The sequence below is a fragment of the Thrips palmi genome, unplaced genomic scaffold (assembly GCF_012932325.1).
Source record: "Thrips palmi isolate BJ-2018 unplaced genomic scaffold, TpBJ-2018v1 HiC_scaffold_1, whole genome shotgun sequence".
Taxonomy (NCBI): domain Eukaryota; kingdom Metazoa; phylum Arthropoda; class Insecta; order Thysanoptera; family Thripidae; genus Thrips; species Thrips palmi.
In genome coordinates, this window is record NW_023144620.1 from 7,951,514 (window position 1) to 7,964,368 (window position 12,855).

Here is a 12,855-nt window from a genome sequence, read left to right on the forward strand (position 1 = left end):
CCGCTTTCAGTTCGTGCTTTCAGCTTTCAGTGCGCAGCCCTTGTCCCAGTTGTTCCCCCGTGATTGCCTCGCCTCCCCATCCTCCCCCGTTCTGCCTCCCCGTCGGGGACTCTCCCGGACTCTCCCCCTCCGACAACTCATACGTTCCGCGGCACACTAGGCCTGCCCGCTCCGTCACTCTGTCTCTCTCGCACTGACGGGCAGGCTCGGCCCGTCTCTCTCGCGACCACAGGCACAGGCCTTGGCTCGGAAGCAGCCTGCAGCCTGTGCAGTGTGCCCTCCCCCTTAAGCACGGCAGCACGGCAGGAAATGGAAATTTATTGAATGGAACGCCGCCGCCCTGGCGGTCCGTCCCTCGGTCCGTCCGGCCCAGCGGCGCGTCGTCCTGCACGCGTGCAGCACGATTCAAAGTTTGTTTATTTATTTCGCCTTTCCAGTGCGCCACCGCGATGATAGCGGCGAAGCCCCAGCGCCAGCCATGCGCCCCACACGGGGCGGCGGGCGGTGCCCTGGCGGTACCCACAGGGCCACTCCAGCCTCCGGGTGTGCACTGCACAGTTCATTAGAAGCACCCCGAGCCGCCAGAGCGAGCCGCCAGAGCAGGGGCACTGCGGTGCCGCCGGAGGGCTCTAGACTGAAGAGAGAGGCAAGCAGGTTCTCCGCCTTTCGCAGCTCGCGACCCAAAAAACGCAAAAACGACCCCAAAATATTTTCCCTCGACCCTAGGGGTGGGGTCGTGACCCCAAGGTTGAGAACCGCTGGGCTGCTGGGTTAGAGGGCAGGCCCGCGGCGCCGAGACGGCGCTCCTGGGGTGGCTGCTCCAAAACCTCCCTGCAGCAGGCAGCCAGGCGTAGCCAGGCCGAGGCTTTTACGAACATCCTACCTTGCAAGCCCGCTTTTGCTCGCTTGCTCTGCCAGCGTGACACGGGAATTCGTCAACCGAGACAGCACCCAACCCCACGGCACGCCACGGCACGCCGCGCCGAAAAAAAAGGAGAAAACAGCATTTTGGCTTCCGGTACCGCTGTTCACTTGCTCACTTGTTCACTTGACTCTTGCTTTCCCTCTCACTTCATTTCCTTCCTGTTTCACTCTGCCTGTTTCGCTCCCCTCCGGAGCGCCCCCCTCCCCCCCGCCTCCGCCTCTGACCCCCTTTCCCGGGGGTGGGGGCGCGGCGCGCGGGGCGGGGCGAGGGGCGGGGCGCGGTGGGAGGGTGGTTCGGCGCGGTCCACAGCATCCCTGCCCAGCCCGGCGGCCTGGCAGCCTGGCAGCCTGGCCCAGTCTGGTGCTGGGGCTGCGAGAGCCGAGTCGTCCCGTCGCTCCGACCCGGCCGATCCGTGCCGCGCCACGCCGCGTTCACTCCACCGCGCCGTGCCTGGCCGTGCCCTGCCGCCTCGCCGAGTCGGACCCGTCCCGTCGGACCGCCCCGCCGCGCTCTCCGCCGCGCCGTGTCCGCGCCGTGTCCGCGACCGGAGGAGTCCCCGCCCCGCCCGCCGCGTGCCGCGTGCCGCGCGTCCGCGTGTCCGCGTGCGTGTTAGTGCGTGTCGGTGCGTGCGTGTGTCGGCCATGCGTGCGGCGTGCACCGCGCCAGGTGTCGAGTGCAGCGGTGTCTTGTGGAGTGCGTCGGCCAGGACGTGCAGTCATGGCTGCTGACACTGCCGAAGCGCGACATGAAGGCCCCCGTGCACGTCGTGCAGGCCCCAGGACAGGCCCCAGGACTGGCCCCAGGACTGGCCCGCCCGAGCTTCGGCGTCCGCAGCGCCCGCAGCAGCGCTCGCGGCTGAGCCTGCCCCGCTAACCCTCCAGCCTGCGGCACCGCTTCGCCCCGGCAAGGTGGGTAGTGCACCCGCACCGCGACGCCCCGCGACGCCCCGCGACGCCCCGCGACGCCCCGCGACGCCCCGCGACGCCCCGCCACACCTCCCGGACACGCCATGCAGCCCATTGAGGGCCCCGTCTGAGCCGAGCAGCCGAGCAGCGAGCAGCCGAGCCCCAGCCGAGTGCTGGCACTAGGGCAGTCCCTGCAGTCCCCAGTCTGTGGGGCTGGGTCTGTGTGAACGCAGGCAGCGAGCCGGCTGTGTGGCCCCGTCCAGCCCCCTCCCCTTGTGCCTTGTGGTCGCCTCGTAGGACAGCAGGGCACGGCCTGGGCACGGCCTGGGCCCGGCCCTAGGGAAGGGGGAGGCTGGCCACGACTGCGTCTGTCTCGAGATGCGTTCAAAGTTTCCGCCAAGCGGGCCGACGCACGGACGCGTCTGTGACAGGGTGCCACTGTTCACCGCGCTGGGGACACTTTTTGTAGGTTAGGTCGTCCGCGGTCCGGGACGGTCCGGGACGGTCCGGGACGGTCCGGGACGGTCCCGGGTCGCGGCTAGGGCGCAGTGTACACAGAGAGCGCTGCGGCCGGCCGTGGCCCCGGCCGTGGCCCCGTGGGGACTTCCCGGCCAATCATGACGATTGCAGAGGCTCGCCGAGAACGGGGAGGCGATTTAATGGCCACCGTTTGGACTCGGTCGCCTCATCGCCAATTTTTTGCCCGTCGCTCGGTTGGGGCGAGTGCTGGAGGTGAGGGGTGCGGGGGGTGAGCGGGGCCCCCTGTTAGACCAGTGGCCACTTGGACCATCGCAGCCACCACTCGAGCAGGCAGTATTGAGAAGTCCAAGTCCCTCATGAATGATGGATAGGGATACCACTCGATGGCTGGGCTGGCCCTGGGCTGGCTGGCCACATCCAGGTCTCCGCTGCCCTGTCGCGCCGCCAGGCCGCCACCCCACTGCTCTCTCCCCTCCACAGTAACTGCGGGGGACGTTTCTAACTTCTTTCTGTTCTGTTTCCCCCATTCATTTAGCAGGAGCGCGGGTTGTAGTTGGGGAGCCTCCCAGGCCCGCTCCCAGGCCCGGGCTAATCGGTTCTAGCGGGCCCGTCGCTTTCAGTCATACACTGTTCGAAACACGAAATGGCGCGAATCTCGGACACAAAGTACCATCATTCGTGTATTTTTCATCTACTTTTCCCCAGTAATAGTTAATCGTCCTTTTGTTATTTGCTTTGATAAACTTCTTGTCGTGAATTATTAGCCTATAGTATCTCAAAAAATAAAAATGTTGGTCCGAGCTTTTACAGGTCAGGTTGTGAGAAGTGTTTTCGGGTTTGGTGTGGTTCACTGGATCCTCCCTCGCTCGCGCCACGCTCATTGCGGCGTGACTTCGATTTGGCGCGCTGGGGTGGGAAGGGGGGGGGGGGGGGGCGCCACGGCCGGCTGAGCGTAAGGAGGGAAATGAAAGTAAATAATCATACTTTCTCGCTCTGATCCCGCGGGATTACCTGCGCCCCCTGGAATGGGGAGGAGAGGGGGTAAGCTCGCACTGCCGATGATGAGGAGAGGGGTGGCGCGACGTGGTGGGATTGAGGGAGGGAGAGGGGAAGGGGGGGGGGGAGGCTGCAGCTGGAGCGATTTGCAAAGAGGGAGAGAGCATTTGTTTTCGTTAGAGACGCGACGCAGCGGGGGCGGGGTGCCGTCCACAATTCACGTAACGCACGGCCACAGTTCCCAATCGGTTCAAACGGGCAGTTCGGCAAAAACGAGCACAAAAACACACAGCACTGTCCCGGAAAGGCGGATCACCGAGCGAGCACACCGCAAATTCCATCCGCTCTAACAACCTCTGCGCCTCTCTCTCTGTCCGCAGGTCCTCCGGTCCTCCGGCGCGAGGTGCGATCGCCGCCACCACGGCGCGGGAGGGGCCCGGCGCGCGCGGTGCGCCCCGCCGGGGTGCCCCCAGTGCCCCCAGTGCCCCCCGCGCCCCCCGCGCCCAGGGTGTGGGGCCGGACGCCCCCCGGGATGGCGGAGCCCAGCGACGGCGAAGAGGACGGTGGCGGTGACGACTTGTGCACCAGTGCTTGCCTTGCCCCGCACGCCCTGGACCGCCCCGGCCGAGGGCTGGCCGAGGGCTGGCCGACGCAAGGCCACGCCGACGGCCTACAGCAAGGCCTACAGCGCCAGGATGTAGGGCGACTGCCGGGGCGCTGCTTCTGAAGCGATGCAAGATGAGTCTCGCAAGGAGCTGAGAGCACCGGCCCAGCAAGCCAGCCAAGCGCCTGCAGTGCCTGCAGCCAACATGGTGGACCTCGCGGGTTACGTCATCATCCTGGTCCAGACACAAGACGGCAAGATCAAGCTGTACGGTGAGTGAAACGGACTGAAACCGCTCGCAACATTGCTGCCAATTGCCAAATCGTCCCCGACGATGAGCACTCTCATCACAAGATTCAGATTTTCAAGGTCTGATTTTTCGGAGAACTTCTTACTTGTAATATTCAGAACACCAAATTAAACTTTTTAATCTGGTTATTTTAACAGTGTAACTAACGTTTGAGCTTCATGACAAGTGCGCTGATTCTTTAGAAGCAGAGTGAGGAAAAAATTCTCGTGACGCTTCAAGACGAGCTTGACGTGAATTTGCCAGTCAGGAAATAGAGCAGTACACTTGACCAGTGAATTTCACTTAATGATTCGAAAAAGTACCCGTACCTGTACCTTGTGCCTTGCGTCGCCGGTGGCGTGAATTATTCAGACCTCCGGACAGAAGCGCCTGCGAGGTGGACTGCTCCGGCCCGCCGCGCGGCGCTGCGTTGGAGGAGGCGCGTTGCCTACCTCGCGGCGCTAGCGCTAGCCTCGGCAGTGCCTCCCCGTCCCGTCCGTCCGCCCGTCCGTCCAGCCCCTGCCTGCGCCTTCATTAACCCCTGCTTGTGTTTCGTCCCGCAGGGTCGCCCGCCGAGAAGAACGATCTCGAGATCGGCGACGAGATACTCGAAGTGAACGGGAGGATTCTGGAAACATGTTCGCACGAGGAGATATTGACCTTCTTACACGAGGTGAGTGCGCACTGGTGAAGCCATGGTGAAGCGGAGGGTTTACACGTGTAGTGGAAAGTGGTCTGGGATTCATCTGGAGGCAGCGGCGGCCAATTAGGTACTCGCCTGTGCGTCTGTGGATACCGGCTCGCCCTGGAGGCCCGCCCCCGCCGCCGCCCCCCGCGCCACCCCCAGCCCAGCCGCCCGCTCCTCCGCCCGGCCCGGCCCGGCCCGTCCCGGCCCCACTCGCTCTGGGCGCCGCCTGCGCCCGCCTGGACCAGCGAATCAATAGCACCCCGTCCTCGGTCTCCCTCTCTCTCTCCCTCGCGCCCGACTGTCCCGCCGGCCTGCCTCTCGCTCCAGCTCGCGCTCCCCGTCTCTGTCTCCGCCTCCGCTCCGGGCCGCCTGTGGCGCTCGCGGCCTCTCCGTCTTTGTCGCTCTAATGCGCGGCCCCGCGCCGCCCCGCGCCGCCCCAACGGCTTGCCGACGGCCCTCTCGCTCGCACTCGCAGTGCCTCGGAGGCCGCGTTTGTCTTGACGGGCCGCCCGACCCGCCGACCTGCCCGGCCGGGGTCGCGCGCCGCACACGCTCGAGCAGGCCAGCACGCACGTCGGGGGCCTGCACCGTGTGACAGTGCCGGCAACCGTTTCCTGGTTGGACGTCGTGGCCGTGGCGGCGAGGAGGGAGGTTATGATCGCCCTGGAGGCCACGGGGAGGGTGGTCGCCGCACGCCGCGTGTGACATAGGTCGTCGTATAGCCCTCGTTAGCCGTGTCGTGGCCCTGTGCGGCGCGGCCGACGTCGAAGAGCGTTGATAACGCGGTGGCGCCTTGCTGCGCTTTGCCGCTCGCGTTGCTGCCCGCTGATTAACTTGCCCTGAAAAGGGCGGCGCGGAGAGCGAAAGAAGGAAGGCAACAAGGAAAAGGCGGGGGAGTAAAAGGTGGGAGCGGGACGGCCGGAGTGGAAGGTGCATAAAGGCCGCGGCGGGGAGGGGAGGGGAGGGGAGGGAGGGGAGGGGAGGGGATTATCTTCCCTCGGTCATCTCTTAACTTTGTTTGCGCTTGGCCGGACGCGCCCCGCCAGGCGGCCAGCCGCCAGCCAGCCAGCACCTTGAGCGCATCCCACCCCGCACCCCGCCTGCACCGCGAACTGGCTGCCTGCCTGCCTGCCTTCCCGGTGGTTGTGCTGGGTGGGTTGGGTGGCTGGCAAGCGCGGTGGTTCGTTGACTGAACGCGGAACCGTGGAACACCCAGCCAGGACTTGGCCACGTTTGTGGCGGCGAAGCAAGCCTTCCCCGCGCCGCCAGCTCTGTGGTGCTGCAGCCTGCAGCCTCAGCCGGCCTGGTGCGCCGTGGCGGTGGGCCACCACGGCGACACGGCGTTACGGTGGCCTGCCTGCCTGCCAGGCGACGCCTCGCCGGCCAGGGTCGCTTCGTCGCTCTGTCTCTGTCGCACTCACGGGCTCCGTAAGGGTGCGAGAGAGACAGGGCGAACAAACCACTCTCAGGCACACGTCCTGCAGAACGCCACCCCTTTTCCCTCCCCGCCGTCGTCCACTACACTGTTCACGCGATCGCCCGTCCATTTTTCATTTCGCCCGGCGCTTCCTTCGCCGTGGGTTCGAACGCTGACCGGCAGCCCTGCATTATTTCTTCGCCCTCAGGGCCGATCGGTCCGCTCCGATCCGTTCGCCCGAAGACTCCCTCCGGCCCTCAACAGACTGATTCCCCAGAGTCCCTCTCGCCTCTCTGTCTCTCTCGCGCCCACACGGGACGCCCCACGAGTGCGAGAGAGACGCTGCGACGAAAACGACTCTCGGAATCGGTTGGATTGCTCCCGTGCAACCCGTGGTTGCGTTAGTCGCCGCCCGCGTCGGACTGCGACTGGGATTGCATGTAATGATATGATGCATGCATTGTTCATGCGCGATTAGGATACGGAGGGGGCGGGGGGAGGATTTGGGATGCAGGGCGGCGGACCGAAAAGGGGGGGGGGGGCAAGCTGCCGCCGAGGACGAGACGAGGAGCGAGAGAGACGGCGAGACGGGCGCGGGGGGGGGGGGGAGCAGTTTGCGGCGAGCAGACCGCAGGCCTCACCGCCGACAGTGCGGGGGTGAGGGGGGTGAGGGGGCGGGACAGTGCAATAAGGAAGCAGGGGCAGGGGTGGGGGAGGGAGGGGGCGGCTCGGTAAATAAGTTGATTGTGCATGAGCTTATTACCGCGGGTCTCATCTGGCAGGCTCCGCAGGTTAGCGGGTCGCGGCAGGCCAAGCCTTGGACCAAGCCCCCCGAAATGCACCACGGCGCCACAGCCACCGCGGCCAGCGAGAAACCAGGCGGTGAACCTGGCGGGGGGACGTCGCGTCCCTTCCGGGTCCATCCCATCCCCGCGAGTGGGGCCAACGCTTCTGCCTGTTGACGAACAGGAACAGGCAGATCTCGGGCAAGCCCGGCGTCGCGCCAATCTGCGACCAATCCGCGTCGCTGTCTCTCTCGCACCCCTATGGGACACCCCACGGGTGCGAGAGAGACAGCGGCAAAGGCACTCTACCTGCCTAGCTCGAGCACAAAGGGCATGCCTGGGCTGCCTGGGCAATCAGACCGACTCTCGCTCTTATTACTGCACTGGGTGCAGCGTGGAGCCGTACCGCTGCCGGCAGGCTCATTGCGAACGCCGTCGCTCTGTCTCTCTCGCACTCACGGGGCGCCCCGCAAGGCCGCAAGGGTGCGACGGAGACAGAGCGAGGAATCGCCCGACAGAGTCCGGAATAACGTCGTCAAGTCTGGGGGAACAATGCACGAGCGCCGTGTGGAATTCCCGCTCCGCGTTTGCTTTTTAATTTGCTCATACGTTTGTTTTCTGTCTTGCAGTGCATCAAATCCCGAGTGATATGCCTGCGAGTGAAACGTCGGACGAGCGCCCGAGTGGGTAAGTACAAGTACCGCCGCACCGCTGGGGAATATCGCACCTCGACGCCAATGGAGAAGTGGAGGCCCCGCCCCGCCATCGGTGTGCCGCCACAGTACCGACTGGACGCGCTGGACGGGATGCCACCGTCCGAGTGGCTGGGTGTGAGCTTCCCACGCCCCCCGCTGCTCCCGAACAGTGCTCTCGACGCCCTGTCTCTCTCGCACTCATTAGCGGCGCCCCGTAGGTGGGCGAGAGGGTACTTAGGCCGGAGACCTTCCTCCTTGATGCCCTCACTCGGGTATGCGATTGCCAAGACTCGTTAGGGAGCAGCGGCGACGCAAGGTTGGTCAAAATGCAGAGAAGAACGTCAAAAAATCGTGTTTTTGAACTCATCAGAAAATGTCGGCTGCTTGGCTGCCCCTGCTTGGGATGGCCTTCGCCCCGCCCCGCCGCCTTGCCCCGACTCAAGAGAAGAGACGACGACCTGTGAACGTCCCTCGGGACGCGTCCTGGGGGAAACGCCGCGCCGCGCCACGCCCTGTACCGCACAACGCACTGCCTCGTCAGGACAAAATCTGTTTGGACAAGGCTCCGGCCCCTCTCTAGCGACAGGCGGCCAGCCAGCCAGGCAGGCAGGCACGGCGGAGGGGAGCGGGTAAAAGGGAAAAAGCAGCCCGCATGTAAACAAACTTAGATGCTCATTTTTCCTCCTTCGAAAGAAGGTGGCAAGGAAGAGCGGCACCTCGAGGAAAGGCACAGGGCGGTGGCTCATTACCACTTCAGCGCCTCCCCCCCCCTCCCCCCCCTCCCCCCCCCTCCCCCTCCCCCTCCCCCCCCCTCCCCCTCCCCCCCCTCCGCCCTCCCCCTCCCCTCCAGACCGCCGCGCGACCTCCGGATTGATTGTTTATCTTCCCCGAGTGTCCCCTCCCCGTGTCCACCGGGGCGCGTGGTTGGCGTCCGGGGAGAGGGGCAACCCCTTGCCCCATTGCCCAGTGCTTCGTCGCTCTGTCTCTCTCGCACTCACACCGCCCCCACGGACCGCCCCACGAGTGCGACAGAGACGGTGCATTATTGACACTCGGGCTGCGAAAAATGCAAGCAGTGGCGTCAATGGCGAGCGATGGCGAGGCAGCCAGGCGCGGCGACGCTCGTTGGAAACGTGACCCGGCGGACGGCCCGGGCATCCGACCATTTTACTGTCGTTGTTGTTGTTGTTGTTGTTTTACCTGGCTGACCTTGCCGACTGTTTTTGGCTGAGCACAGTGTGCGCGACCACGCGCGAGGGCCGGGACGTCGGCAGACGCAAGCCAGGCGGTCGTCTCACTGAACTTGCGCATCTCCACCATGCACTTGAGGTTGCTGCTTTTACCGGATGGCGTCAAGTTTTTAATTTGGTCTTGAAACGCTGGTACTTCTCTCTTCCCGGGCGCGAGGCCCGTCATCTTCATGAGGGTCGCGAAGACCATCGCGAAGACGCTCTACCTGGCCGCGGCTCGCGGCAGCTGTCTGCCAGCTGTGGCGGGGCCGCAGCTGAGAGAGCGGGACAGACACAGCTGGCCGCAGCCGCGCCGGCGAGCCTCCAGCCAGCCGCTCGGCTCGGCGGGCACGGCGGCGTGGCGGCGTGGCGGGGCCCAGCGCCCGGGCCCCGGGCCCCCGGCCGGCGTTCAGTTCAGTACCCCGTCACCGCCGTCGGCCGCAGCACCGCACGCCGCACGGACGCCGGTCGGCCGCTCCCGGTCCCGGTCTCGGCCTCTCGCGCGGCAAGAGGCCAGGCAAGGCCCAGCCAGCCCAGCACCTGTACGCGCTCCTTGGATACAGTGCGGCGGCGTCGCCGGAAAGCAGTGTCGTGGTGTGTCAGTGCAGTGAAGTGAGTGAAGTGCGAGTGCCGGTGAAAAAGGATACCTTCGGCCGGACCGCAGAGGATTAAAGCACCTGGTGAGCCTTCGTCCGTCTCCGCCTCCGTCTCGGTGTGGAGTGAGGCAACGCGTGCTGCCGTGCTGGCGTGCTGCCGTGTTCGGTCGTAAACAGACTCGCTGTAATTCCCCTGACATTTGGAGCGCCCTACGTAGCCAGCGTAGCCAGCGTAGCCCTGCCTCTAAAAGGCGTTCTGCGCGCTGCCGGCTTGCTTGGCGTGCTGGTCCGCCCACGGGGCCTTGCAGTGCAGGCTGCAGACGCCGAGGACGTGCGTGGACGTGCGTGGACATCACCCCGGATCTTCTCCGAGGAGTCTGCCGCCTCATTCCGGAAGATCGTTTCGTCGCTCTCTCTCTCTCCAACGGGGCGCCCCATGAGTGCGACGGAGACAGCGACGACGCCGATGTGCGGAATCAGTCGGCTGGTAAATGACGCAGCGATTTTTCATGACGCCGGCCCGTCGGCCCGGAGCCTACTGCCGGCCGGAGGCTGGGCCGTGTAACGCGCCGTCCCGCATGGCACTGCACTGCACGCCACAGCGCGCAGCGTCGGGGAGAGCCCCGGCGAAGGGCTTGGCGAACTCTTAGAGCCACACTTGGCAGAGCCGTTCGGTTTATGACACGGAACGCCTCATGGTGGGGCTGGCGGGGCCGGCGGCGCGACTGCCGCGCGGCGATCACAAAACGAAGAGAAACCCCAGCCAGCCAGGCGGGTACCTTGGGGTACCTGGGGGTACCTGTACCTGGGTCGAGGTTAGGCGTGGTCGACGGGGCACTCACACACACCACACACACACACACACATGCGGACGGGCGGGACAGCCGACCTCCGTGACAACACAACAGGCACAATAAAACATGACTCTCCAGGCAGAGAGCCCGCTGGCTCAAAGAGGAATAAAATGGAGAAAAATAAAAAGCGGCGGGCGGCCGTTTGAGCGCGTCCATGTCCAGGCCCTCCGGGGACGGGAGTGGGACTCGCTTTGTGCAGCACCGCGGCGTGGCGGCGTGGCGGCGTGGCAGCCACCTCCTGCCTGCCGACCTTCGACCCCACCGCGGTGCCTTCGGGTACTTGAAGCACTCCTCGCTGGTTGGGATGCAAAGTGTCGCATTGGAGGCCCGAGCTGCGTCCGGGAGCGGGCGGGCGGCACCGGCAACCCGCACCGCGGCGGTGACTTTTCGAACGCGGAAGGCGGACCGCGGTATCGGCTCCTCCTTAAGTGAATACAAACTACCCGCTTAGCAGACGCGCCTCGCCGCTGCCTGCAAGTGCCGAATCGTTCCGAAGCGTCTCTCTTCCTTTCTCACTCCCCCGAGAGTGCAACAGAGACAGAGCGACGAAGGGATGCTTCGGAATCAGTGCGCTGATGACACGATAGAGCTGCCGGGATGAGCGTCGGAGACAACCATCTGCAAAATGGACGCTTAGGCGCGAAGCGGGGCGAGGGAGACCCATAAAAACGGTGACGCCACCTCTGGGAGTCGAACCCGCGACCCGCGCCGGCTGCCTTGGTGTGCAAGCCGCGCTGCGGCAACGCCTGAGCAACGCCCGGCACCCGGTAGTGCTTCTGTGCAGGCCTCGCAGGAGAGCAACTCATTAATAACGGAGGGGCGTTTCTCGACGTGACGTGCACCGCGGCGCTGCCTGTCGGCCGGGACGGCGTCGGTGACGTTGTCGGCGACGGCCTCCCGTCACGGGGGCGGTGGCGATACGTCGGACGCCTCGCTGGCCGATCGGATGGCGTCCACGCCGTCCGGTGGAGCGAGGCGGCGGGTGGCGGGGGGCCAGGGTCCAGTTAGCTTCCCGCCAGCCACCATGACGGCCGGCCCGGCCGGCCCCGCCACGCCTATGTGTTCACGGCCCCCACGGCCCCACGGCGCCACGGCCCCCGCGGGGGCCTTATGGACCAGAAAGACTTTATGCATGCAGCGGCTCCCCCGGCGCGCGGTTTCACGCGGGGCTGCCTGCCCGGCCTGTCCCTGTGGAGACGCGTGCTCTAGTTCCGTCGCCCCGGCACTGCGCAGTGGGTCCGTGAACTTCGACGTGACCCACACATGACGACGAGTCCGGCCAGTCCGGCCAGCGCGCTGCCGCTCCGCGCGGTCCGCCGTCACGGATGGCGTCCGCTGGAGGTTCGGCCCCCCCTCCCCCCCCCCCTCCCTACGCCCCTTCCGCGATGCTCGCCCGCCTCTTCCGGTCAGGGTCACGGAGTGCACGGAGCCCGCGCGGGCACTGCGAGGCGTTTTTGGCGGGGCGCCGCAGCGCCGCTCTTCGCGCCATCGTCGGGACGGCGTCGTCGTCCAGCACGGCGTCGTGCTTCCGAGCCGCCAAGGAGAAGCGCCTGCAGGGCGCAGGGTAGGCAGACCCGCCGAGCTGTCCGCAGTGCACAGCAGTTCGGCGGGTCTGCCTACCCGACGCACTGCAGGCGCTTGGCCTTGGCAGCCCAGCTCGGAAACGGTGTCGGAAACGCAGTGCCGTGCCGGAGGACGCCGTGCCGGACGACGGGTGGTCCCTCACGGGCACGGCGCCCTCCGCACCGGAGCATGCCGAAGGAAGGGCCCTATCTTCCGATCGGTCGTTCCGTTTCGTTTTGGGGCTTTCGGCGCAGCCGCTTCTGCGGCCACGAGGAGGGGGTCGACGAGGGCGTGCCGTGCCGCGCCGCGCCGTGCCGCGAGGCTGCCTTTGTTTCTGTAGTGATTACTCACACGGCCGGGGACCTTTGACCCCATTTTCCATGATCGATGATGTTGGTCCTCTCGCGGGGGGCCTCGCTCTGTCCGCCCCTCTCGCTCCTCACCGCTGTCCGCCGGTCTCACTCCGGCCCGTGAAAAAGAAACTCCGTGCTGTCGTCCCCGAGGTGGAGTCTAGCCGCCTGCCGCCGCCTGCCGCGCAACGAGACTGCGAGCAATGCAAAGCACGCTGCACAGTGGGCCAGCAGACCGGTGGCAGTGTGTGGCGTTCCCACATCCGCCCTCGCTGTCGCGGTCCGCGGCCAGCGGTCTCATTCCACCGACTAGTCGCTGTCTCCGTCGCACTCGTGGGGCGTGCCGCAGAGGGAGCGACAGAGGCAGAGCGACCAAATAACGACTCCGCGTTTTCGGCGTTGGCGGTGTCGCTTCCGAGAACCGTTGACGTCGCGCCACCGATTGCCGGCGGGCCGCGGATCGGTTCGCTTTGATCGCC

General features: G+C 65.9%; 1 protein-coding gene across 1 annotated transcript in view; it reads left to right on the forward strand.

Moving 5' to 3' along the window:
* Positions 1-3,846: 3,846 nt before the first annotated feature.
* The window catches only part of LOC117643577, a 30,015-nt gene continuing 21,006 nt past the window's right edge, over positions 3,847-12,855 (forward strand). The window contains exons 1-3 of the mRNA XM_034382538.1: positions 3,847-4,182; positions 4,763-4,872; positions 7,719-7,776. Coding sequence (XP_034238429.1) covers positions 4,038-4,182; positions 4,763-4,872; positions 7,719-7,776 — 313 coding nt within the window. The 5' untranslated portion in view covers positions 3,847-4,037. The remainder of the gene's footprint in view (positions 4,183-4,762; positions 4,873-7,718; positions 7,777-12,855) is intronic.